The sequence below is a fragment of the Emiliania huxleyi genome (assembly GCF_000372725.1).
Source record: "Emiliania huxleyi CCMP1516 unplaced genomic scaffold EMIHUscaffold_5, whole genome shotgun sequence".
Classification (NCBI taxonomy): Eukaryota; Haptophyta; order Isochrysidales; family Noelaerhabdaceae; genus Emiliania; species Emiliania huxleyi.
This window is the reverse complement of record NW_005198244.1, coordinates 557,821-582,338: the sequence shown is the minus strand read 5'-3', so window position 1 is coordinate 582,338 and position 24,518 is coordinate 557,821. Positions and strand designations below refer to the sequence as shown.

The 24,518-nt window shown below is 64.3% G+C and overlaps 6 protein-coding genes across 6 annotated transcripts; 3 read left to right on the top strand and 3 right to left on the bottom strand.

The window, feature by feature from the left end:
- The first annotated feature begins 431 nt into the window (after positions 1–431).
- Positions 432–1,480, top strand: EMIHUDRAFT_350201 (hypothetical protein). The gene is made up of 2 exons (XM_005766974.1): positions 432–1,128; positions 1,345–1,480. The coding sequence occupies exon 1, from the start codon at positions 725–727 to the stop codon at positions 1,052–1,054; it is 330 nt and encodes a 109-aa protein (XP_005767031.1). The 5' UTR covers positions 432–724; the 3' UTR covers positions 1,055–1,128; positions 1,345–1,480.
- A 1,694-nt stretch (positions 1,481–3,174) lies between these two features.
- On the bottom strand, positions 3,175–6,756 carry EMIHUDRAFT_432527 (hypothetical protein; the record flags this gene model as incomplete). Its single annotated transcript, XM_005766973.1, has 10 exons — positions 6,594–6,756; positions 6,337–6,412; positions 6,043–6,206; positions 5,404–5,460; positions 4,811–4,876; positions 4,376–4,405; positions 4,229–4,300; positions 3,853–3,954; positions 3,623–3,784; positions 3,175–3,254 (listed from the first exon to the last, which is right to left on the bottom strand). Coding segments are annotated over exons 1-10 (963 nt in total), but the record flags the coding sequence as incomplete, so codon positions are not given.
- A 482-nt stretch (positions 6,757–7,238) lies between these two features.
- On the bottom strand, positions 7,239–7,625 carry EMIHUDRAFT_197043 (hypothetical protein; the record flags this gene model as incomplete). Its single annotated transcript, XM_005766972.1, has 1 exon — positions 7,239–7,625. One exon carries the CDS (start codon positions 7,623–7,625, stop codon positions 7,239–7,241), a length of 387 nt encoding a protein of 128 aa, XP_005767029.1.
- Positions 7,626–13,809: 6,184 nt separating this feature from the next.
- Positions 13,810–14,837, top strand: EMIHUDRAFT_197039 (hypothetical protein; the record flags this gene model as incomplete). Its single annotated transcript, XM_005766971.1, has 2 exons — positions 13,810–13,955; positions 13,994–14,837. The coding sequence occupies 2 exons, from the start codon at positions 13,810–13,812 to the stop codon at positions 14,835–14,837; spliced, it is 990 nt and encodes a 329-aa protein (XP_005767028.1).
- A 2,086-nt stretch (positions 14,838–16,923) lies between these two features.
- On the top strand, positions 16,924–21,935 carry EMIHUDRAFT_448142 (hypothetical protein). The gene is made up of 10 exons (XM_005766970.1): positions 16,924–17,790; positions 17,901–18,032; positions 18,383–18,485; positions 18,986–19,098; positions 19,181–19,273; positions 19,779–19,976; positions 20,061–20,120; positions 20,580–20,723; positions 21,097–21,232; positions 21,503–21,935. Exons 1-10 carry the CDS (start codon positions 16,960–16,962, stop codon positions 21,739–21,741), a joined length of 2,049 nt encoding a protein of 682 aa, XP_005767027.1. The 5' UTR covers positions 16,924–16,959; the 3' UTR covers positions 21,742–21,935.
- A 1,351-nt stretch (positions 21,936–23,286) lies between these two features.
- On the bottom strand, positions 23,287–24,196 carry EMIHUDRAFT_461524 (hypothetical protein; the record flags this gene model as incomplete). Its single annotated transcript, XM_005766969.1, has 1 exon — positions 23,287–24,196. One exon carries the CDS (start codon positions 24,194–24,196, stop codon positions 23,480–23,482), a length of 717 nt encoding a protein of 238 aa, XP_005767026.1. The 3' UTR covers positions 23,287–23,479.
- Between the last annotated feature and the right edge of the window lie 322 nt (positions 24,197–24,518).

The following is a 24,518-nucleotide window of genomic DNA, read 5'->3' as shown; positions in this document are numbered from 1 at the left end:
TATAGAATGGCGTCTCGCGCGCGCTCACCCGGCCGCCTCTCATCCCCAGCGGCCGGGGGGCGCTTGCCGGGGTGCGCAAGTGGCGATGAGCGAGGGCTTTGCGTGCAACGCGCTGACCGGAGCTGGACTTGCTCGAGTTTTAGCAAAACGGCCCCAGACCCTTCCCATCCCCTCCACCGCTGAGAAGGCGCAGATCGACCGCCGGGCCGCGTAGTCGTCGTTAAAGGCCTAGGTGGCCCCTCATCAATCCACCCCGAAAAATGGGGTCGTCGGTCCAGCGCAGCCCCTTGGTCAACTCAGGGTCCACACCCCGTACGACAGCGCCTCGCTGCTGGGCTTGGGCAGCTGCCTTTTCTGGGGGCGATGTCAGAGTAAAGTGTGTGCCGGAACAAAGACACGGCTTGGGCCCGGTTTCTTTGCCCGCGGCCCGCTCCTCTGTTTTCCTTTTAATAGACACTCTGCGGAACGTTGGGCACCGCACGCGGTCCTCTCGAGCTCTCCCTGTCCCTCTGACATGCGCGAGGCCGCGGGCAACACATGGCGGGATGCTTGGGAGAGGCGCGAGGGACTGTGCTGCTGCGCCCCCCCCCCCCCCCCTTCGCCTCGGAGGGGAGAGAAAGGAGAGCCCGAGACGAGGAGGCGGCCGAGAGGGCGGAGGCGCTGAATAACCTGGAGAGGCCCTTCAAGAGCAGTAGAGCGGCTCTACGCGACGGTCCACGTCTTGATGCACGCGTCGAGGCCGGCCGAGGCGAGGACGGCGCCGTCGCCGACAAACGCGAGCGCCGACACACCGCCCGCGTGCGTGGTGGAGCCGTGCAGCTTGTGCTTCGGCGGAGGCTTGAACGGGCCGGCGGGGAGGTCTCCCCACACGATGATCGAGCCGTCGACGCCGCCCGAGGCGAGGACGCCGGCGGCCGAGAAGGTCAGGCAGGTGATGCGGGTGGGGTGGAAGCCCTGCAGCCCCCAGCTGAGTGGCGTGCCGGCGCCCACGTCCCAGATGACGATCTCCTTGTTGGCGCACCCCGAGGCCAGCCGCTTGCTGCCTGGCGCGTAGGCGAGGCAGGAGATGGCGGCGATGTGCTTGTCCAGCACCTTCTCCTCGCCGCCGGCCGCGGTGAGCAGGCGGACCTAAGGGAAGGTATGGGGAGGTGTAGGGGTAGGGGCAGGGGCAGGGGCAGGGGTAGGGGCACTCGCGTCCCCAAGGATCTAGCACGGCATTCACAGTGCACGCGAACCGTGTGTGTGTATTGTCTAGTCTGTGTGGATGTGTGCCGCCCCAGCGTCCGTCCGTCTCTTGCCGCCGTGGTCAGACTGCGTCTTCGCCACTCCAACTAACCAGCGGACCTTGTTGTCCGCGCCGCCCACCGCCACCGCGCCGCCGTCGGGCGCGACGGCGACGCAAGCCGGCTCGAAGCTGAGGGGGATGGAGGAGGGGGCCGTGCCGAGCTTGTCGCGCGTCACGAGGAGCAGCGTGCTCGCGGTGGTGACCACCTGCTCACAGCTGGAGGTGTGAAGAGGCGCTGTTCACACGAGGAGCAGCGTGCTCGCGGCGGTGACCACCTGTTCACAGCTGGAGGTGTGAAGAGGCGCTGTTCACACGAGGAGCAGCGTGCTCGCGGTGGTGACCACCTGTTCACAGCTGGAGGTGTGAAGAGGCGCTGTTCACACGAGGAGCAGCGTGCTCGCGGTGGTGACCACCTGTTCACAGCTGGAGGTGTGAAGAGGCGCTGTTCACACGAGGAGCAGCGTGCTCGCGGCGGTGACCACCTGTTCACAGCTGGAGGTGTGAAGAGGCGCTGTTCACACGAGGAGCAGCGTGCTCGCGGCGGTGACCACCTGTTCACAGCTAGAGGTGTGAAGAGGCGCTGTTCACACGAGGAGCAGCGTGCTCGCGGCGGTGACCACCTGTTCACAGCTGGAGGTGTGAAGAGGCGCTGTTCACACGAGGAGCAGCGTGCTCGCGGCGGTGATCACCGCGGCGAGCTTTCCTCCCACACCCATCGACACGGGGCACGCATCCAGCTGGACCTTTGCGGCTCCGTGTTGCGGCTGCGGCGAGAGGGTGGAGGCGATGAGGCAGTTGTCGAGGCCGCACGAGAGGATCGTGCCTACGAAGTGTCTCGGAAGTGTCTCGGACGTGTCTAGGCAGTTGTCGAGGCCGCACGAGAGGGTCGTGCCGTCGTCGAACACGCCGAGAGAGAGCACGCGGTTCGTGTGGCCTAGACACTTCCGAGACACTTCCGAGACACTTCCGAGACCGGCTCGGAGAGCGCACGCGGTTCGTATGGCCCTCCCCGGCAAAGGAGGAGGCCAGGCCGGTGCTCAAGTCCCAGGTGCGCACCTGGGGGGGGCGAGAGGAAGAGGTGAGGAGTGCCGTGAAGGGACCGGAGCGGGGACGGCAGCTGCAGCTGTCTGGGTCGAGGGAGAGGCGAGGAGGAGGGGAGGGGAGGAGGAGGGGAGAGGAGGGGAGGACAGGGTGGAGGCGAGGAGGAGAGAGAGGAGAGAGGAGAGAGAGGAGAGAGAGGAGAGAGAGGAGAGAGAGGAGAGAGAGGAGAGAGAGGAGAGAGAGGAGAGAGAGGAGAGAGAGGAGAGAGAGGAGAGAGAGGAGAGAGAGGAGAGAGAGGAGAGAGAGGAGAGAGAGGAGAGAGAGGAGAGAGAGGAGAGAGAGGAGAGAGAGGAGAGAGAGGAGGGGGGCGGAGAGAGAGGAGAGAGAGGAGAGAGAGGAGGGGGGCGGAGAGAGAGGAGAGAGAGGAGAGAGAGGAGGCGAGGAGAGAGAGGAGGCGGGGAGAGAGAGGAGGGGGGCGGAGAGAGGGGAAAGAGAGGGGGGAAGAGAGGGAAGAGAGAGGGGGGAGAGGGGGCGGTCCGAGCTGCGCGCCACGCCCCAGAGCTTGCTGCCCGACCCCTCGCCCCAAGTCGCAAACGAGCCCGAGAGCAGCCGGTCCTTGGCCCACAGCAGCGCCGACACCGACTGGTTGTGCCCCACCTGCGGGGTTCGGGTACCGTGGGGGTAGGGGAGGGTGGCCTCGGGTACCCTGGGGAAGGGGAGGGTGGGTTCGGGTACCATGGGGGGTAGGGGAGGGTGGGTTCGGGTACCATGGGGGGTAGGGGAGGGTGGGTTCGGGTACCATGGGGGGTAGGGGAGGGTGTGCGACCACCTGCGTCGCCGTGACGGCGCCGCTCTCCGGGTCGATGATGGAGAGGTCGCTGCCGAGAGAGTACGAGACGACCCCCGCCGTCGCCCACACGCATCCCACCTGTTTGGGGCGGCGAGACAGCCACCCGTTCGCCCGCGCACAGCTCGCACATCCGGCTGGCCAGCACTGACCCACTGCTTCAGTCGTGGCTAGACTAGTCATCACGCCTCGGCTGCGTGAGCAATCCTCGCCCCGCACACCCCCCCGTTCAGCTGGTTAGGTGCACATCAACAGACAGCCTCAAGTCTGCGGTTCCGGCCATAGCGGCGGCAGCTCCTCTCGCGCGGTCAACCGACGCCTGCATGTCTCCCCACATCTCCCCACATCTCCCCACATCTCCCCATATCTCCCCACATCTCCCCATATCTCCCCATATCTCCCCACATCTCCCCACATCTCCCCACATCTCCTCATATCTCAACCGACACCTGCATGTCCCCCGCGTCCGGCTTCGCGCCGGCGCAGAGCTTGACCTCTTTCTTCGTGGCCAGGCCGTCGTCGAGGATCTTGACGCTCTTGTCGCCCGAGGCGGTGGCGATGCACTTGCCGTCGGGCGACCACTCCGCCGCGTAGATGGCCCCCGCGTGCACCTTCGTGGGAACAGCGTCTCTTCACACCTCTAGCTGTGAACAGCCGCGTAGATGGTCCCCGCGCGCACCTTCGCCGCCTTGAGCGGCGCGCCGTCCTTGCCGTCGAAGAGTGCGACGGTCATGTCGTTGGACGCGGAGAGGACCTTCGAGTCGTCCGGCGAGTACCGCACCTATGGGGAGATGCGGGGAGATATGGGGAGATACGGGGAGATATGGGGGGATATGGGGAGGCATGGGGAGATATGCGCAGATGTGGGGAGATATGGGGAGATATGGGGAGATATGGGGAGATATAGGGAGATATAGGGAGATATGGGGAGATATGGGGAGATATGCGCAGATGTGGGCAGATATGGGGAGATATGGGGAGATATAGGGAGATATGGGGAGATATGGGGAGATATGGGGAGAGATGGGGAGAGAGTCGTCCGGCGAGTAGCGCGCCGTGTTCGCAAAGTTGGTGTGCGTGGTGAGGTCGCCCTCCTTGCTCGTCAGCGTCGGCCTCTCCTTGGACGCCTGTTCACAGGCTGGGTGGGGCCCGTGAAGAGCGGCGGACACAGCTCGGCAGGATCGGTTTCTTTTTTCGGACGCCTTGAAGGGCGGGCCCTCGTAGAAGCGCACCTGGTCCACCAGCCGTTGGCGAACAATGCCCCAACGTGAACCCTCGAGGAGCGGCCGAGTGTCGTGTGTTGTGCGTGTGTGTGTGTGCGTGTGTGCGTGTGCGTGTGTGTGTGTGTGTGTGTGTGTGTGTGTGTGTGTGTGTGTGTGTGTGTGTGTGTGTGTGTGTGTGTGTGTGTGTGTGTGTGTGTGTGCGTGTGTGTGTGTGTGTGTGTGCGTGTGTGTGTGTGTGTGTCTGTGTGTGTGTGTGTGAGTGTGTGAGGGTGTGTGTATGCGTGGTGTGTGTGTGTGTGTGTGTGTGTGAGCTCATGTGACTACCCCCCCCCCCCCCCACCCTCCCCGTGCCATCGGCCTCTTGAAAGCGCCAACACTAGCACGACTGCTGGCTCTCTCTCTGCGGAGACGCGCCATCTTGTCCTCTCCGGCGGTCGCAATCCGAAAGGGCCTCGACTGGCGGAAGGCCACCGCGTTCACCTGATGCAAGGGCCCGCGGGTCGCGTGTGGCAGACTGGAGACGGCTGCGCAAAGGGCCACCGCCCTCGAGCCGTCTTCGTGTGCCTCTGGGGAGATTGGGGGAGATTTGGGGAGATATGGGGAGATCACCGCCCTCGAGCCTTCTTCGTGTGCCTCTGGGGAGATTTGGGGAGATTTGGGGAGATTTGGGGAGATCACCGCCCTCGAGCCTTCTTCGTGTGCCTCTGGGGAGATTTGGGGAGATTTGGGGAGATTTGGGGAGATCACCGCCCTCGAGCCTTCTTCGTGTGCGAGATATGGGGAGATCACCGCCCTCGAACCTTCTTCGTGTGCCTCTGGGGAGATTTGGGGAGATTCGGGGAGATATGGGGAGATCACCGCCCTCGAGCCTTCTTCGTGTGCCTCTGGGGAGATTTGGGGAGATTTGGGGAGATATGGGGAGATCACCGCCCTCGAGCCTTCTTCGTGTGCCTCTGGGGAGATTTGGGGAGATTCGGGGAGATATGGGGAGATCACCGCCCTCGAACCTTCTTCGTGTGCCCGCTCATGTCGCCGACAGAGTTGCCACTGTCCCACATGATGACCTGAGATATGGGGAGATATGGGGAGACTTGGGGAGATATGGGGAGATATGGGGAGATATGGGGAGATATGGGGAGATATGGGGAGATATGGGGAGATATGGGGAGATATGGGGGCCCCACATGATGCCCACAGGTACCTCTGTGAAGAGGCGCCTGCGTGCGTACGAGCTCAATAGCTAGAGAGCTCGCACTAGGGGCCGTCACCGCATTCGCCTTCCTCGGACCCAGCGCTGACTTCTGACTGCCGTCGCTGTCTCTCCCTTCTCGACTGTCTGTGCTTGTGCGTCGTGGGTCCCGGGTTGTGTTTTTCTGTGACGAGGCGCTGCTCCCTCCGCCGGGCCGCCGCTGTCCGCCACAGCCATCCGGCGTCGGTCTCTACTCAGCCGTCTGCCGTCGTCTGTGCCACCGATGTGGAGTGTGCCAGAGTCCTGTCGCCCCGGCGTGCTGCGGCAGCGTGCCCCCGCCAGAACTACACCGCGGTGGCCTTGGCCGGAGGCTGCCCCTGATATGTCTAGGAAGTGTCTAGGAAGTGTCTAGGAAGTGTCTAGGAAGTGTCTGGGAAGTGTCTGGGAAGTGTCTGGCCTTGGCCGGGGGCTGCCCCTCGCCAACCACGGCCAGCCGGTTGCTTTCGCCGTTCCACGCCAGGTCGAGCACCTTCCCGCCGAGCATGTAGTACGGCTCCTCTTTCTTCATCCTTTGATCCGGGTGGTCGCAGGCCCAGATGCGAACCACCCCGCGCTCGTCGCCTGCAGTGTGAGGGCACCGTGGGAGGGCTGATACAGCTGACGGGCGTGAAGCGTTTGATGCAGCCGACACTGGATGCAGCCTACCCTTGCACCGTCGGAACTGTGGCGTGTCGGCATTTAAATCTGTTACCGGTGGCCATCCAGCAGCCGTTTGGCGCCATCGCCACCGCCGTCACCGTACACGTGTGCTGCGTGTACAGCTGCACCTGGGAACGCGGCAGGGCGATGCCGAGTCAGCAGGCGCAGTGGCGGCGAGAAGGCCTCTGGTGAAGAGCAGAGCCAGGCCGACCGCCAGAATCGCGACGTGAGCAGCAGCGTAGTATCTTCTCTCGTGGCCGGAGGACCGGCGGCCGCGAGGCGCGCGTGCGTCTCGGATTCGGCCCGCGCCTGGATGGGCTGGCCGCCGGTCGGAACGATGTCGCGGATGACGACGGTGCGCTCGCGGGCGTAGATGAGGAGGTTGCGCTTGGCATCCGTCTTGAGCGGCGTCCCTGCGCCGCGCTGCGTCAGCGGGAAGCACGCCAGGGTCTGCTTGAGCGACATGATTTGGCTGAGCGGCGGCGGCGGCTTGCTCGAAGAAAAGAATTTTCCGCGCAAGCCGGTGAGGAAAAGAAAAATCGCTGCAAATAATGAGGAGGAAAGAAGTTATGGAACGGTGGTCTTCTTCCAGCTCTCGCACCTTGGCTGTGGACTTGGTGTGCCTGTGGTGTGCGTGAGAATTAGTGTTCGGCGCTGTGCGTTGTACAGCACCGATGCCAGGTGCCGACACGCACAGAAGTTCGCTGCCGGGCACACCTGCCCGGGATCCCACCCCGTCGCCAGGGTGCAGGAACCGCGGCAACGGGCCAGGGCACGGCCAGGCCGAGATGCCACGGCCCACGCCGAGCGGCTAAAGCGCCGTAGGCGACCGCCGACCAGCCGATCAAGACGAACGCGCGGCTGCGGCGGCGGCGTCCCGTTCGCTCCTCTTAGTTGAGCATAAAATAACACACACAGCACGCGAATATACACACGGACCCGCAACACCGGCGCTCAGTCCACCATGGCGTGCCTCACGGCAACGGAACGGGGGATCAGGCTCCTCGAGCAGAGCGGCGAGGCATTCCTCGGAGGGCGCAGTAGCGCGCTGGGCGGCGCGTCGGCGCTCGGCGGCGCGTCGGCGCTCGGCAGCGTCTGGTCGTGAGGCGGAGGGCCCCATTGTATGCGGAAAGCCTCGGTGCCAATTGCGCTCGATGGACTCGGCCGAGGCAGCTCCTGCGGCCGCGGCACCGGCGCCGGCATTCGCGCGGAGCCGAAGGCCTCAGCCTGAGTGCGCTTCGCCATGCCCGCGCAATGGGCGCAAGCGCAAGCGCCGCAAAACGGGCTGAAGTCAGAATTGGCACGGCGAAGGCCAGCGCGAAAGAAAAAAATCGCACGCATTCACACGCCCCAAGGAAAAGAGCCACGTACGCTGAAAAGTTGTTTAAAATGGGAAGTTCGTAAGAGCTACATACACTGAAGATTCCCCTAGCCTATCATCCGATTCGGCGGCCAAACTTTTGGGGGGATGCGACTGTCCTCGAGCGTCTCCAAAACGCCAAGCAGGACCACAGTATGGCAGAGCTGAGGCGATGTTGAGGCGACGTTTGGCGGCTCCAGCAGCAGCCCCATCGGCCCTCCTCCTCCACCTCCGCCGCCGCCAAGCGGCGGGCTCTTTGCCCTCGAAGTCGGCGCACTTGCTTGCGCTCTGCTCGCGCTCTGCCTGGCTGCGCTCACCTTTGCCGCGAGCAGCTCACTGAGTGCCGTTCTCTGCCTCCGACGCCCGCCGCGCCCCGCTCACGCTCCCATGCGAGCCTGCATATGGCACCTGGCCATCATTCTAACGGCTTGCGCATTGATTCACATCACATGCCGCCGACGTTCGATGTGCCTCCGCCGAAGCTCGTGAAGGATATCACAGGGCACGCGATTGAGCTGCCCCGCGCGCTCGGGATCGGCGGCGTCGAAACGTGCGTCGCAGAATGGAAGCAGATGGAGAACAAGAATCTGCGAAGCGGCAACCGACAGCGGCCGTACGGCACTCAGGCTAGAGCAGGCTTGCTCTACCATGACCTGTTTGATTGATTGATGGGAAGGCGAAACACAGTCCGACCAACGACTGGGACACCAACGCGGTATGGGTGGACGCTACCTGTTTTCACACCTTTGCGGATTTAAAAAGGCTCGCACAAGAAAAACGGTACCACAAGTGGCAAACCCCGGAAAGTGGGTCAAAAATGACCACCGACACGTGTAGGCGCGTATCTTAGCTAAGGCTCGCGCCCTGACGTGTAAGTGCTCATGTGCACCGAGCCCATATACGCACCTGCATGTGTGGACGCGAGTATTAACTAAGATGAGCGCCCACGCATTAGGATGCGCGTCTGCGTCCAGGTAGCCCAGATACGCGTCTTCGTGTCTGGGCGCTTATCTTGAGTAAGGCTCGCGCCCACACGTGTAGCTGCGTATCTTGAGATGAGCGCCAATACTTCACGGCGGCCCCCTCGGGGCGCTTGCGGACGACAAAGAAGGTGCGGCCTCCTCCGTCAAGTCCTCCTCTCGCGCAGGCCGGGGTTGAGACACTTGGCCACGGCTGGCTCGACGACCGTCGCCACGTCTTTCCACTCGATGTTGCTGACCATGTGGTTTGAACGCTTCGCTACCCGGCCGCCGCGGGCACCTCGGCGCCGGCATCATCCGCGGCATCAAGGAGATCCGCCATAAAGCAGCGCCCAGCAAGCCAGGGACAGATGACAGAGGCGACTTGAGCGCGTATCACCCAAAACTATTCACTTTTGAGCGCCATATGCGCAGGTGCGTATGTCAACATACGCGCCTGCACGTGTGAGCGCTCATATTGACTAATATTCGCGTCTGCATGTGTGGGAGCGTATGCTGACCGCCACGCACCCACGCCGACACCGCGAGTACTAGCTAAGATAGGCGCCACAAGCGTGGGCGCTCATCTCAAGATACGCAGCTACACGTGTGGGCGCGAGCCTTACTCAAGATAAGCGCCCAGACACGAAGACGCGTATCTGGGCTACCTGGACGCAGACGCGCATCCTCATGCGTGGGCGCTCATCTTAGTTAATACTCGCGTCCACACATGCAGGTGCGTATATGGGCTCGGTGCACATGAGCACTTACACGTCAGGGCGCGAGCCTTAGCTAAGATACGCGCCTACACGTGTTGGTGGTCATTTTTGACCCACTTTCCGGGTTTGCCGCCACAAGTCCGTCTCGCGCACAGCCGCAGCAGCTGCTCGTTCCTCGCGTCGTCGACGTACAGCCGTTCAAACGCACCTTTGCTGGTGGCACTAGGGCCGCCGACGACCCGGTCGGACCGTGGAGGATGTCTCCAGTCTCGCGACGCGCCGACGCGAATCTCACGTACCCGGCGTGTCGCTCGACGTCGACCCTCTGGCAGGGATGCAGCTCCAGCTGCACGTGCGGGTTGGGCGCCAACATCACCGGATACGGCGGCACGACTGCAAACAGCCGTCTGCATCACCTTGCCGCGCTGGAGCGATCAGCCGCGCACGGCTGCGGACGGAGAGGCTGCGCGAGCGTCGCTGATCTGGTGCGCGGCGCGCGCCTCGCGACCGATCCGCATGCGAAGCGCTGCGCGCTCGTTTTCGTCGGCGACTCGCTCAGTTTGCAGGTGTACGACGCCGCCGCGTGCAGTTTGCAGGCAGGCGGCGCCGAGGAGCATCGCCCGCTGCGGGAATTCAGCGCGCTGCGCTACCTGAGCACCCACCCACGCCTCGCAAATGTCACCGAGTATTACTCGGCGCCGGAAAATTGGCCTCAGTGGCGGCAGCACACCGGCCATCGCTTCCGCATATCCTCGGCGAAACGCATGAGCGTTACCTGCGCTTGCCTCGCGACGACGGCGGCGGCGACGTCGAGATCCACATGATGCTCCTGTGGCGATGGGCGTCGTCCAAGGTGGGGCCAGGCGGCGCGCTCGCCGCGCCGCCAGGCGTGCCCACTCTCTACGAGGAGCTGAGGCAGAGGCTGCCGCGCTGCACGCTGACCCTCTGCAATGAAGGGCTGCACGCGGGCGTCGATTCGCCGAGCCACTACCGATCCTCCGTCGCCGAGGCCCTCGACGTCTTCGAGCGCGTCGCTTCCGGCCGACGATCCGGCCCACACGCGAAGGCCGTGGATGACCTTCGCCGGCCGACGACCTTCGCGTGGGAGACGGTCGCTCAGCACTTCGACACACCCGGCGGCGACGGGGAGTTCGAGCACCGCAAGAGGCGCGAGCACGGGGCGGCGAATTACTCGACGGCGATGTACTACCTGACGGGCGAGTGGCGACGTCCGCAGGCCGAGTGCGTCGACACGCCGACGCCGCGCGTCGACTGGCGCGACGAGATCATGGCCGAGGAGGTGAAAACGCGCCCGGGCGTGCGGCTGCTGCCCTTTCACAACGCGAGCCAGGCGTGGGGGCGGCTGCTGCACACGTCGGCGGGCGACTGCACGCACGCGCGGTGCTTCACGCCATTCTTCTTCGCGCCGCTGTGGGAGGCGGCGGCGCGAGCTCTAGCTTAGCTTTACGAGTAGGAATTCCTGAGAATTCGGGGTCCCGCGGGAAGCCGGGTGCGGACCGCGGCCGCGGCCGCCGCCGCGCTGACGAGCGGCCGACTGACTGAGTCAGTCAGTCAGGCCGCCGCGGAAGGCCGCGATGCAAGCGATGGACCTCGAAGTGGGCCTCGCCACGATGACCGCGATCGTCGGCGCCGTAGACCGCTCCATCCTCCTGCCGCTCCTAAGACAGGCGGAAGGGCGACGTGGCGCGCGCTCTGAACGCCTTCTACGACGCGGGCTCAGCCGCTGCCGCTCCTCAGCCTGCTGCGCGGCCGCCATCAGCGTACGCGGCCGTCTTTCGCCCGAGCAACGCTGGCGCTGGCGCCGCTGCCTCCGCGAGCAGCGCGGGCGCCGCTGCCTCCGCGAGCAGCGCGGGCGCCGCTGCCTCCGCGAGCAGCGCTGGCGCCGCCGCCTCCGCGCACGCGTCCTCGTCGGCGGACGACGGCTGGCCGCGGCTGCTCGCGACCGTCGCGGTGAGCGGCCTGGCGCTCACCTCATCTCGTCGGGCGGCGACGTGCGCGAGGGCACGCCGCTCGTCACGGAAATCCTCCCGGAAACGATCGACATCCCATGCGCCATCGTCTTTCGCAGTCACCGTGATCACATCGTCCATTGAGCGCTTCATAGATACGGAAACGCGCTTTCGCATCATCTTCGAGCGTTTGCATCCACTCGTGCTCCATCCACGCAAGAGTCCCTATCGCCAGCGGTGGCGAGAGCGCACTCCCCATTGGAATTCCGCGGGCCTGTTTCAGCAAACGTCTATGATCATAGCAGTATCCAGATCGATCATAGCAGTATCTATGATGATCATGATTGCAGTCTGCTGTGTGCAAAAGAGGACGTCCATTGCTGTAGAGAGCGTGATGCCGTGATCAACGGCCAACGGGGGGCTTGTGTGTTGTACTGTTGAGAGGGGCGCGAGCGGGCGGACGCGGTGGGCGCGCGGGGGATGGGCGTGTGTGTGTGGGCCGTGAGAGCCAAGCTCTGACCCAGACTCGAGAGTTTCTAGAGCTGCTTCCGACGTGCTCGCCGCGCCGCGTGGGTCACTCCGCACCGCACCTATGGAGCTTTTGCGCTGCGGCCCAATCCACCGGCGCAGCGGCGCTGCGAGGCATTTATCCAAGCACAGTCCCTGGGGCGTTGCAGGTGTGCACAGAGAGAGGAGAGAGCGAGCACGAATAGTCGACAGCAATAACCCTGACCAGTGCGCAGCGGACCAGCATGTCGGTCGCGCCCTGCGAAAGGACAACCGCGGGCCGGGGGCGTTGCAGGTGTGCACAGAGAGAGGAGAGAGCGAGCACGAATAGTCGACAGCAATAACCCTGAACCAGTGGGCAGTGCGCAGCGGACCAGCATGTCGGTCGCGCCCTGCGAAAGGACAACCGCGGGCCGCGGATGCTTGCTCGGACGCGCGCGGACCCGCCGTGCGAGTTCCGGACCCGGAGGAGGCCGACCCAGCTCATCCCCAGAGAGAGAGCCATGCACAGGGGTCAGCCATTGTGGGCCCTTTTTGGCCAAAGCTTTTGTTTGTGTACACCCTCACTTTTCTCCCAGTAAGCTAAAAGTACAAACATGATTTAGTAACCGTCCATGAGCTATACGGGTCCTCATTTGCGCAGCCTCGTCGTTCGGCCGTCCTGCCGACGAGATTGCTTGACTGCCAGCCCCGCGCAGTGCCACGTTGGCGCATGTCGACAAGCGTAGGCCGTCATCTTCAGAACAAGCTGCCAATGCCGCGTCACCTCCTCGGTGCGCTGCTGCTCGATGGCGCCGCGCCGCTACGTGGACCTCTTCACCCGTAGCGAGGAGAGGCGTCCAATCGTGGTCACGTCGGTGGCACCAACACGGGGAAAAGCTTACTGGAGGAATGTGCTACGTCGCGTCGGCTTGCGAGGCGTGTGTGTGCGCGCTGGACAGGCGGGGCGGCTGGCCGGCGTGGGACGGGCTGGCGAGCAAGACGCCCGTTGAGTGGTACGCAGCAGAAACTGACGTGTTCACGGGGTGAGGCCGGCGGCCGATAGTGTTCGCTCATGTTCGCCCCCCCCCTCCCCCCCCCTTCTGTTTTAAAAATAAAAGTTGCCATCCCAATCTGTCACTCCCCTTTCTCCCGGCCGGGGTGGGGCGCGCGCGGGGGCGGCGGGTGTGCGGGATGTCTGTGGGCCCGAGAGCGATATGCCATGTCCGCCTTGCATTTGTTTCATTACATCGAAGGCTAATATCAAAATAAAAAGAAAAGGCCGCCCTTTTTGATAGAGAAGCACTGTCCCCCACGCCCGTTCCCCGACGGCTTCCGGGTGTGCCACGCCTAGGCAAGCCGTGCGCTTTCCCCGACTTGCACGCTGGCCCCGCCGCCTACGTTCGCCGCAAGCTGCACGCCTTGATCCCCGCGACGCCTCACCGAGCCCGCCCCGCCCGCACCACTCCCGCCGTGCAATGGCCGATGCGCCGCCCGAGCGGCTGTACCCCTTGGCCTCACACCGCCTGCTCCCTCCCGCTCCCCTACCCGTCGGATCGCACAGAGGGCCCCCTCGGAGCAGCCCACACACAATCACGCATCGGCAGATTGAGTGCCTGAGTCAGGCAGACAGCACAGACAAGAGGAGAGAGAGGAGAGAGAGAGAGAGAGAGAGGAGAGAGGAGAGGGTGAGGGTGTGAACACACGTGAGGAGTGGGGGAGGGTGTCTGTGGTGGGTTGTAGTCATACTACGTGGTTACAACCACGCGCCCCTCAGGAGCTTAAGGTAGAGCTGAGCGTCCAAGACGCCTCGGTGCCACCCACCGGCGTGAGACCATCCTCTCTCTCTCTCTCTCTCTCTCTCGGCACTTCCCCTCTGCGTCCGTGTACTGGCCCTTGACAGCCTCAACCGTCCCGGTCCCCGTCCGCGGATCCCACCGTCCCACCCTCCCACCCCTGTCCCCGCCCTCCACGCCCAGAACCGTCTCGCGGGCGCGTGGCAGCGTGTTGCCGCAAGCGACGAACGCCCCCATGCGCCCCGCCCCCGAGGGGTCCGACGGCACACCGGCAAAGATCACACCGGCAAAGATCTTCGCGTCGCCGATGCATGGCAGGAAATGCAAGGAATTAAGCTACATCACCTCGTCGAAGGCAGCGTCGCTAGCACTGGGCACAACGTCAGCAGCGTGATAGTTACGATAATATTGACTGCAAGCCCGCGGCCGACCGACCCGAACACTGAGATGCTCCAGGAGGCGCTGACGTCAACGCGTCGTGTGCTCTACCCTCGTAACTCTCCGCAAGCAACACTGCACGTGCTTTTTGATGGAGTCAAGAATGGTACAGCCGAGGCCGTCGCTGCTGCGTACCGCGCCAAGCGATCATGGGCCGACATACACGTCCCTGCCACCTTTGGCGGGAGCGTCGTTCATAGCGAGTCGTGGCTGCACAAGCGCGGTCTGCTGGCTTTCTTCCTCAACCACCAGGCGCATGCTCGGCGGGCGACGCCGCTGCTCTTCGTGCTCGAGGAGGACTCAGGGGTGATGGCGCCGATCAGCGTTAGCATCGTGCACCGCGCATTGCTTGTGTGGGCAAGGCCACATGCTCCCCAGCCGCCGTGTGCGTCCGCCGCCTTGCAAGCTCAGCAGCAGCGCGTCGAGCATGTGCGGCTGAACTGGTACGACGACTGCGTCGTGCCGCGCGGGAGTAACGACACGTTCATGACACGAGCTGTGCCCGGCAACAGCGTACAGCGTATGCACGTGTTCGACTACCCGTGCACGCGGCACAGATGCAGCTCGCTCCTCCACCGCACCTTTTTCTGGTCCGATCGGCCGCACTGGGCCACGTGGGGGCACTACTTGCGCGTGCTCGCTCGCACCGCGCACAGCGGCAAGGGCACACTCGAGACGCTACTCGAGCGAGAATCGGGTGGGTTCGCTGCCTCTTCACCAGGGGCGGAGTGTCGCAGCTCCGGCTGCTGGGTGTACGGTGCGAGGGGAGAGATGCGGCGTGACCTGCACCTGTCCACGAGCCGCTCGTATAATCGAGACGTATGACGCAGAGGCTGCTGGCTGGCCGTCTTCACGTCCCAAGTACGCCGGCGCCGGCCACTCCAAGCTCAAGCAAGACCACCGCACTTACCCGCGCCACACGTCGACCACCGGACCACCACACGTTACACGATGGGAGACGGTGTTTGGGCTGGGTCCTAAAAAAGGTTCCTCTGCGTGAGCCGCACGGCGCCTATATCGCCCTCCAAGGCTCCTCCGTCTCCGCCCGCCCGTCGGAGATATCCGGCATGGGTCGAGCCCGAACCAAGGGGAAGCGGAAGTACACGTTCGTCACAGACGACGTCCTTGCAGAGCACCAGGCGAAGCACACCGCCGCGCGGGAGACGTTTGTGGAGAAGACCAACATCGCACTGTGTGCTCTAAGTGGCTGAAAACATAATCAATTGTTTTTTGAGCCCCTGCGCCCTCGGGACGCGCACCGCGCTACTGCTCCCGCGCCAGGGGTGTAAGGGAACACACTAGGGCACACCAGGGCCGGTCTAGCCAGCCCTATCCCGCCCACAGCCTTCGAAAACGCACAAAAGTCGCACACCGCCGGAGCCGCGGCGAATCGCTAACGCAAAGTTGCGCCGAGATTGTCGCCTCCTCGCGCGGCAGCGTGTACGGCTCACCGCAAAGGTGTACGGCAACTTTGCGGTTGAGCCTTCTCGGACTATCTCGGCGCATCTCGGACAATCTCGGCGCATCTCGGACAATCTCGGCGCATCTCGGCGCATCTCGAGCAGGCGCTCGTCTTCTTCCGCGACGTGACCACCTTCCGCACCCTGCTCGCGGTGCTGGTGGGCCAGACGGCGACCATGGCGCCGCTGCTGCCGCGCGTGGTCGCCGAGCTGGTCGGGCCGCTCGAGCTGCTCGAGTTCGGGGGCCACTTCGTCTTGCTCGGCCTCTACACGCTGCTGCGTTCGGCGGCCGAGGCGGGCTGCTCGCGCGGCGGCCGCAACAGCGACTTCTTCGTCGTGTCAGCCCTCGACGTGCTCGCGTTTGGAAGCGGCCTCGAGGCGGCGGAGGCGGAGGCGGAGGCGGCGGCGGGGAGAGAGGTGGAGGTGGAGGAGGAAGACACGCCGTGGTGGAGGCGGCCGCCGCGGACGTGGCCGCCGCGGATCGACGACTTTCAGCTCGTCGTCGGCGACGTGGTTGCGTCGGCCGCGGCGCCGGTGCTCCCTCCGCGATTCCACTGTTGCTCTGTCGAGATCTGTGCATCTCCAAGTTCCGCGGCTGTGGCCAAGCTGCTCCGAGCTGAACGCCTCGTGCCTGCCTTCTCTACTGAAGCCGCATCTTCCGATGGTAAAGCAGAACTGCACCCCCTTCCCAATCCGGTCGTCAAAAATGGTTGACATCGATGAGATGCCGGATGAGGCGCCTTGTTGCCGATCTGAAGCTTACGAGTTCGCTCGCGAGCAACAGCAAGGGCAAGGATGGAGAGGGTGAAATTCGGCTCGGCTGGAAGGGGGCCTATGTGCGCTTTGGCAACACGGAGACCGGGCTGCTCAAGTTGGTCAAAGGGCGCGGCAAGTGGTCTCCGTCGGAAGCGACGGCAGCGGCGGTGGCGGGGGAGGAGGAGGAGGCCGAGGAGGAGGGGGAGGAGGGGGAGGAGGAGGAAGCCCCCAAGGGAAAGCTCAAGGAGCAGCCTGGCGATTACCCCTTTGCGCGGCAGCAGGATTGCGATCTACGTTTGTTTGATTTTGAGGCTTTCGGAGGCTTTGGAAAGGAGGTTCGCAGCACCCTGAGGGAGGCGGCGAACCAGCTGAGCAACAAACTTTCGCACGCTCAGCACCTGGACGAGGTCACATGGACCACCAAGAACTGGCACGGGCTGCAGATGCAGCGCTTGTCTGTCGTCCTCCACACCGCCGTGGCGTGGCAGACGGTGAACGAGCTAGCGTGCGGGGAGAGCGGCATTGTGCATGGTGCGGAGTGCATTGCCGTTCTTAACGGAGTCGCTTAGGCGGCTCCGGTGGTGAGCCTGTGTGTGTGCCAGTCCGCGCCAGTCTGCGCCTTGTCGTGCCAGTGTGCTGTGAGAGAGGCTTGTATCTTAAGAATTCTGCCGGCCGCGCGAGCGGCGTCTGCTGGACAGGTCCGCCCAGGACCGCCGAAAGCATCAGCCCTGATGGCCTGCGCATCGGACGCGAGTCCGATCGCCTACTACTACTGCGAGGTCGGCGTGCGCGAGCGCCTCGCGCTCTCGCGCACGAGCCGGCCGGAGGAGCGCACGGAGGGCTCCTTCCTGCTGCAGGCCCGGTTCGAGCCGTCGGTGCTGCGGCGCCTGCCTTTGGAGGAGCGGCCTGGCGTCCGCTTCGCGCCCGAGGTGGCCATGTTCTGCTTCCCGCACGGCGTGCGCCTCGTGAACGCCTCCGTCGCCGCCGCCAACGCCATCCCGAAAGTCACGTCCTTTGTGCTGACCGCGTCGGATAAGTCGCGGATGTACGGCGCGTGCATCGTGTGGTACGAGCCGCTGCCCGACGGGGTGGTGCAGGCGTGCGTTGACGAGGTGATGCCCGAGTGCGACGGCGTCGAGCGGGCCGCGGAGAGGGCGCTGGCCGGAGAGCTGCACGCGCCAGAGGCCATCTGCTTGCTCTCGTCTGCTCCAATCTTTGAGGCGCTCAACAGCTGCTGCCGGCAGCTCTTTCGAATGCGGCTCTCTGGCGGCGACCCCGCGTCGACAGAGTACATGCTGACGGAGGCGTCGCTGCGCCCGCTGCTCACCACGCCGCTGCCAGACTACGGCGGGCGAGTCGACGTCCCGCTGGGGAACGTCTCCATCCACGTCGTCATCCCTCCGGCGAACGAGCTGCCTCACACGATGGCCGGTCGCGACTTTCTGCTGCTGTTCGAGTGCCTCGACGTCTCCTCGGTGATCGTTCTGTGGGCGCTGCTGCTGGCGGAGCAAAAGGTGCTGCTCCAGGCCGACCGCGCGGAGACGCTCTCGCTGCTCGAGGCTGTGAACGGCGTCTCTTCACAGCGAGGCGTGTGAACAGGCCGACCGCGCGGAGACGCTCTCGCTGCTCGAGGCTGTGAACGGCGTCTCTTCACAGCGAGGCGTGTGAACAGGCCCGGCAGACGCACGTGCTGACGATGGCGGCGGAGTCGCTCTGCGCTCTCCTCTTTCCGTTCTCGTGGCAGCACGTCTACATCCCGATCCTCCCCGCGTCGCTGCTCGACATTCTGCAGGCGCCGGCGCCGGTGCCTGCCTCAACTCTCGGGAGGCTGAAGGGATGCCCTGTTTTCTCTTTTTCTGCAGGCGCCGGTGCCCTTCTCTGGTCATGCCTCTCCCTGAGAACGCACACAACAGCCTCGTGTGCAATGCCCCCTGTGTTCCGCGAGTGCGTGTGCCCCGTCGTCCGTGCCAGGACGTGTGTCCCACTGACTGACGGACTGCGTGCGAGGACGTGTGTAACACTGACTGACCCACTGCGTGCGAGGGACGTGTGTACCACTGACTGACTCACTGTACTCATCAGCAGCGTGTGTGTGTGCGTGTGGGACCGTCGTCCATTGCTAGGACGTGTGTAGCACTGACTGGCTCACTGCAGGCGCCGGTGCCCTTTCTGATCGGAATCGACGAAGAGGTGCTGGGCATGGCGGAGCAGGGGGGGCTGGTGCCGGACGACGTCGTGCAGGTCGACCTCTCTAACTGTTGATGATTAGTCCTCAGTTAGTAAGTATCAGTTATCAATGACGACGGCGTGCAGGTCGACCTCGACGCCAGCTCTGAACTACTGATGATTAGCTATTAGTCATTAGTTATTGTGAACGACGGGTGTCGTGCAGGTCGACCTCGACGCCAGCTCTGAACTACTGATGATTAGCTATTAGTCATTAGTTATTGTGAACGACGGGTGTCGTGCAGGTCGACCTCGACGCCAGCTCGATAGTCTGCGACCCTGACGTTGCGCGCGCGATCCGGCTGCCGCAGAAGCAGTACCACAAGCTGTACAAGGCCCTCGCGCCCTTTTGCCGCGCGAGCGGCCGCCAGTCGCAGGACACGGAGGGCGGCGCCGAGGGCGGCGACGGAGGGAGCGTGCGGGGCAGCAGCGGCGGCGGGGGCGGCGGGGGAGGAGGGGGGGGAGGGGGAGGCGGCGGCAGTGGCCGTGGGCGACGCATGGCCACCGCTTTCTCCATGGCGCCGCCTCCAGACATGGCACTCGAGACTCCGGCCGGATCGCTGGCGGAGATGAGCGAGGGTGAGGTTGCCGCCGCGGTCAGCCGCATCAAGGCCGGCTTCCTCCGCTTCTTTGTCTCGATGATGGTCCGCTACCAGGAGCCTGCTACCCGTGCCCTCGCCATCTCTCCCCATCTCTCCCCATCTCTCCCCCTCATCTCGCCACCAGGAGCTCCTCATCGTGCCGTCCTCCACCATCAAGCAGCCCGCGGCCGTCGACTTCTTCGACGAGCGCCGCTGGCGGGCCTTAGAAGCGGACTCTGTCCCCGTATCTCCCCCTGTATCTCCCCATATATCTCCCCATGTATCTCCCCGTATCTGGCAGCACGGACGGGCCGGGGACCCTAGAAGCGGAAGACGGGTTCTTCTATCCCAACTAGCGCTCGAGGGGACGCGTACTCAGCTCTATTCAGCGACGAGCACACTGCACAACACCGTCTTCCCGCCAGCATATCATGAGCTTGAGTGCTCACCACCGTAGGATCGCACAGTTCGGCAGCTAATTAGCTACCAATTAACTCATCATTAACTAATTACCTACTAATTACCTACTAATTACCTACTAATTACCTACTAATTACTAATTAATCGTAGGATCGCACGGTTCGGCAGCGATTCGCGCGAGTGGCTCGAGATGTTCTGCCGCTCGCAGGTCGTCACCGATATCTCCCCCACATCTCCCCCACATCTCCCCCACATCTCCCCCACATCTCCCCCACATCTCCTCCACATCTCTTCCACATCTCCCCCACATCTCCCGCTCGCAGACGTTTACGCAGTGGCTGGAGGCGCGGCTGGCGCCGTCCGCGGAGCCCGAGCTCGAGATTGTCTTCTTTAACGAGCAGATCGACGCGAAGATCATGCGCTCCACAAAGGGCCGCCTCCTCGCCAAGCACACGACGCCGCTCCTGTCGACGGGGGTGATGCCGAGCGGCGGATATGGCGGCAGCCTCGTGCCGCCGCAGGTGTGTGCGCGCGCTGTTGACCATGCTGACAGCCCATACCACCACTGCCATTGGGCATATTGATGCAGCGTCGTGCCGCCGCAGGTGCGGACCGTCTACAACGCCTCGATGATCGCGGCGAGGCCGGTGCAGGCGCAGCAGCAGGTTGCCCTCCTCCTCGTCCTCGCGTCGGGCGTGGCGCAGCGCGAGCCTGCGGAGGCTAACCCGGACCCTCACCCTCACCCTCACCCTCACCCGAACCCTAACCCCAACCCCAACCCTAACCCTGACCCGGACCCGAACCCTAACCCTAACCCTAACCCTAAACCCTAACCCGAACCCGAACCCGAACCCGAACCCGAACCCGAACCCGAACCCGAACCCTGACCCTAACCCTAACCCTAACCCTAAACCCTAACCCGAACCCGAACCCGAACCCGAACCCGAACCCTAACCCTAACCCTAACCCTAAACCCTAACCCTAACCCCTAAACCCTAACCCCTAAAACCTAATCCCTAAACCCTAACCCTAAAAAGCCTAAACCCTAACCCTTAACCCTAACCCTAAACCCTAAACCCTAACCCTAACCCTAGGCGGCCGACTTCGCCGCGCGACTCACGCAGGAGTTCTCCCGCCAGCTGCTCTGGAGCCGCGTCAACGTCGCCGCCGCCTTGCGCGTGCATGTCTGTGCGTGGCCGTCGGAGGGCGCGGAGCAGCTGGCGCCCTTTGCGGCGTACGGGCTCGACAATCTCGCGGCGCGCGAGACTGTGTGCTCGGCTTTCGCCTCCTCCCATGCTCACCCGCGGGTTGATTCACTTCTCGTAGGCTCGCGAGGCAATGTTCGACCTCACCCGCTTTGCTGCCGAGGCGGGAGGCGACGGTGGAGGAGGCGGCGGCGGAGGCGGAGGCGGAGGCGACGGAGGCGGAGGCGGAGGCGGAGGCGGAGGCGGAGGCGGAGGCGGAGGCGGAGGCGGAGGCGGCGGCGGAGGCGGAGGCGGCGGCGGCGGAGGGAGCGGCTGTGGAGAGGGCGGTGGCGGCGAGGAGGGTTGCGGGGATGGCGGCGGCGGAACCGGCGGCGGCAGCTATCATCGGCGGCTGAGCGGCGCTGTGCGGGACGCGCTGCGCGCGTTCGCCGGCGAGGACGGCTCGGGCGGCGAGTTGCCGCTCTGTGTCGTGGCGCAAGGCTTCGCTTCGGTCTTTGTTCTCGACTACTTTGCGCGCGCCCAGGCGGCGGCGGAGGAGGAGGAGGCGGCGGCGAGGACGGACATGGCATTGAGTCGCATCTCGAGCGGCGCCGGCGGCGCTGCCTGCGCGCAGACGGAGGCGGAGGCGATGGCGGGGGTGGGGGCGGAGGCGGGGGGGCAAGGGGCGGCGGCGGCGGGCGCGGGCGCGGGCGCGGGCGCGGCGGGTAGCGCGGCGGCGGGCACGACGCCGCTCGAGCGCGGGGAGACGCTCTCCTACTTGTGCACTTTGGGCTCCCCACTGCCTCTACTCGCGGCGGCGGGGGGGAGTGTGCCGGGACTGAACCAGCTGGAGGTGCCGACAGCGGCCATGCAGCGGAAGCATCCGCACCTGCGCGGCGGATGGGCGAACTTCCACCCAAAGGGCGACCCGCTCAGCTTGCCGCTCGCGCCGTGTTGCCCCGCCATCGCGCAGGAGCACGCCTTGACTGTCCGGCCGCGGCGCGACCAGCCGTTGCCCCTCGCTTGCCTCGCGGACGTCGCCGGCGTGGTGCGGCCCGTTGCGCAGGCCGTGTCGTGGGTGTGGCAGGATACCAACCGCTGAGGCGCGGCGCACTGAGCTAGCCTCGTTCGGTCGCCGCTGCATTCAGCACAGCAGCACACTCTCACTGTCCGTGGAGGGTGGGTGGCGCAGCGATCAGGTGCTTCCCGCCCACTTTCTGTCTATGTGGAATGCGTACCGATGCCCTGATGAGCTCTCGTCTCTACTTGGTGTATAAACGTGCAACGAAAATCCCATTCCTCCGTCGGCTTCCTGCTCGTGTGCCGTGTATAAAGCCGTAACATAAAGCCGTATGGTTAAAGGGTGTGGATGCTGGGTTGAACAAAATCGGAAAAGAAAGAAAGAAAACAGACAACCCAAGGGAGGGATGGGAGGACGGCACGCCGCCACCACACAGGGATTTTAAGGAGAGGGGTGTGATGCGCTAGTCGTCTTTTCTTTTCGCAGCAGCGTCACGCCAGCGGTGCCGGGGCAGAGGCCCAGGGCCGCCTGGGCGATATGGAGCAGAGCAAGCAGCCCCATGGCGCACGCTCCCATCCCTGTAATAGTCATCGCCAAAACGCGAATCCCGCCGATTTTTGTTTATACTAGCAGAACTTGCGCGCACGCGCGCCATAATTGTTTTTCTATCTGCAACAACAGCCGAGAATGCAATGTCTTTGTTGTCTCTGTAACGAAGGGCCCGCCGCTCCGCCTGACGCCTGGCCCTCTCGGCAGAGCGACAGTGCGATCAGTGCGAGCACCGGGCACAGACAGAGAAGGGCGCTGCAGAAGCGGTTGGAGAGGCAGCCGGCGCACGAGGAGAGGCAGCCGATGGAGCCGACGAGGCGAGTAGACACGAGTTGACCATTCTGCGGGGGGGGGGGGGGGGGGGCGCAAGCGTCGCCACTGCTACTCCCCACCACTGCTACTCTGTACTGCATGCAACTCATGGCACTCCCATCGACCCTCATGACCTCCTGCGGTCTCTGAGATGGACACCAGTGGGTGTGGGACCACAGCCAGGATACACTCGAAGGCTGGGTAAGCAGTAGAGGTCGTTACTCGACGCGTCCCACGTGGTATGTGTCGCTGTCGGCACGCTGTCGACAGGACGTCGAGCGACACCGGTGGCAGTGCCACCCAGGAGTGGTCGGGCGGTCTCCCGTCATGAGAGAGTCACCATGTGATCCGTATGATGATTCCTGACAACCGCCTCAGTCAACTTTTGTCACAGTTCCCGCTCTGAGAGGAGCTGCGGGTCAGTTCGACAGCTGGAGCTGTGTCGCCGGCGTGCGGCGGCCTGCCTCCGGAGGTGCCTCTGAGGTGGACATTTTTTGGTCACCGTGAGAGAACGCGTTCGATTTTTTACTCCGGAACTTCAACTCTGCACGCGCACCGGCCAGGGCTACAATAGTGCCAGTGAGGCGGAGGCGCGAGTCGGAAGGCCGCGACCGTCAAGCTAGCCGTCAAGTGTTCCCGTCATTTTCCTACAATCGCTGTGAACCCAGCCACGTAAGTGCGTGTCGGGGGTGTGTCAGTGAGGGGCGGCGGAGGGCGGGGGGGGGCAAAGGCGGATAGAGGGAGTTTCGCTTTGGCCTTTGAATTGCACATGATACACATGTAGCCGTATCGCGGTGCATTATTCGGCTCTATGATGCGCGCTGCTAGACGCGACAAGTGCGCTGCGCAATCGTGTCACCGCACTCTGCTAGAAGCCCTCTGCGTACAGAACAGCGTGGTGGAAGGACCTTAGGGCCGCGAGCACCCGCTACGGCGGCATACGCAGGGGCCGCCTGCTCTACGCAGGGGCCGCCTGCTCGGCCTTCTCCTCGCCGCCGCTGCCGCCGTCCTTGTCGTCGTCGTCCTCGCCCGACGTGAAGCGAGACACGATGTTCTCGTCGACCCAGGGCGTCGTCGACAGCGCGAGGCCGATCCGCAGCGGAACGGCGAAGCGAGCCACGTTGACGAGCGCGAACGCCGACGCTCCGACCTTGGCCTGGTCGTCGGGGTTGCTGAGGTCGGGCCAGCCACCCGTCGCCTGGTAGTACGTGACTGCCGCGATGCCTCCAGCGCCAATCCAGAAGATCCACTCCCAGATGACGTAGGAGACGATGCCCGCGCGGCCGGCGCACTTGATCTGCTCCATCAGGTCCTCGCCCTCCTCCGGCACCACGCACTCGTCCTCCGTCTTCACGCCGAGTTTTACGAGCAGTTTATCGGCAGCCGTCAGCTTCTTTTCGGAAAGCACGACGGGCTCTGGCATCGCGTCCTCGATCTCGTCGGTCAGGACTGCAGCTTCGATCTCCTCCGCGATCTGGTCCCGCTTGAACGGCGAGATGACGCGATTGCTCACGAATCGCTGCACACGGCCAAGCACGAGCTGCGGCGGCAGCGAGCGGTGCAGCGGCGTGCGAGCGCCAGCGCCGCTGAAGCCAGTCGGATTGCGAGCGCCGACGCTGAAGCCGGCGGCCGGAGAGGCGACGGCCGCGAGCAACGCAAAAAGACCGGACTTCATTAAAATGGTTGGGCAGGTGTGAACAACACCTCCTGAGCACGGCGCGCGCCCGGGGGGGGGGGGGGGGGGGCAGGCGCCTGTTGATGGGTCCAGGTGATAGCCCTGGGTGGGCAATCCATACGCCTAGTTGGACCTCAGATCGCACGACCGCGTCCCGGTGCTCTGCCGTCGGATTTGTGACGCCGCCGCACCCCCCCCATCGACCAACCGCCTCGGCCGTACATCTACGCCCATGGCCATGCCACCGCCTCTAAGCTTGAGCACTTGAGCACTGGATAGGGTCGATTCCGACATGGTACAGGGACCACCTCGATCGTCTCGC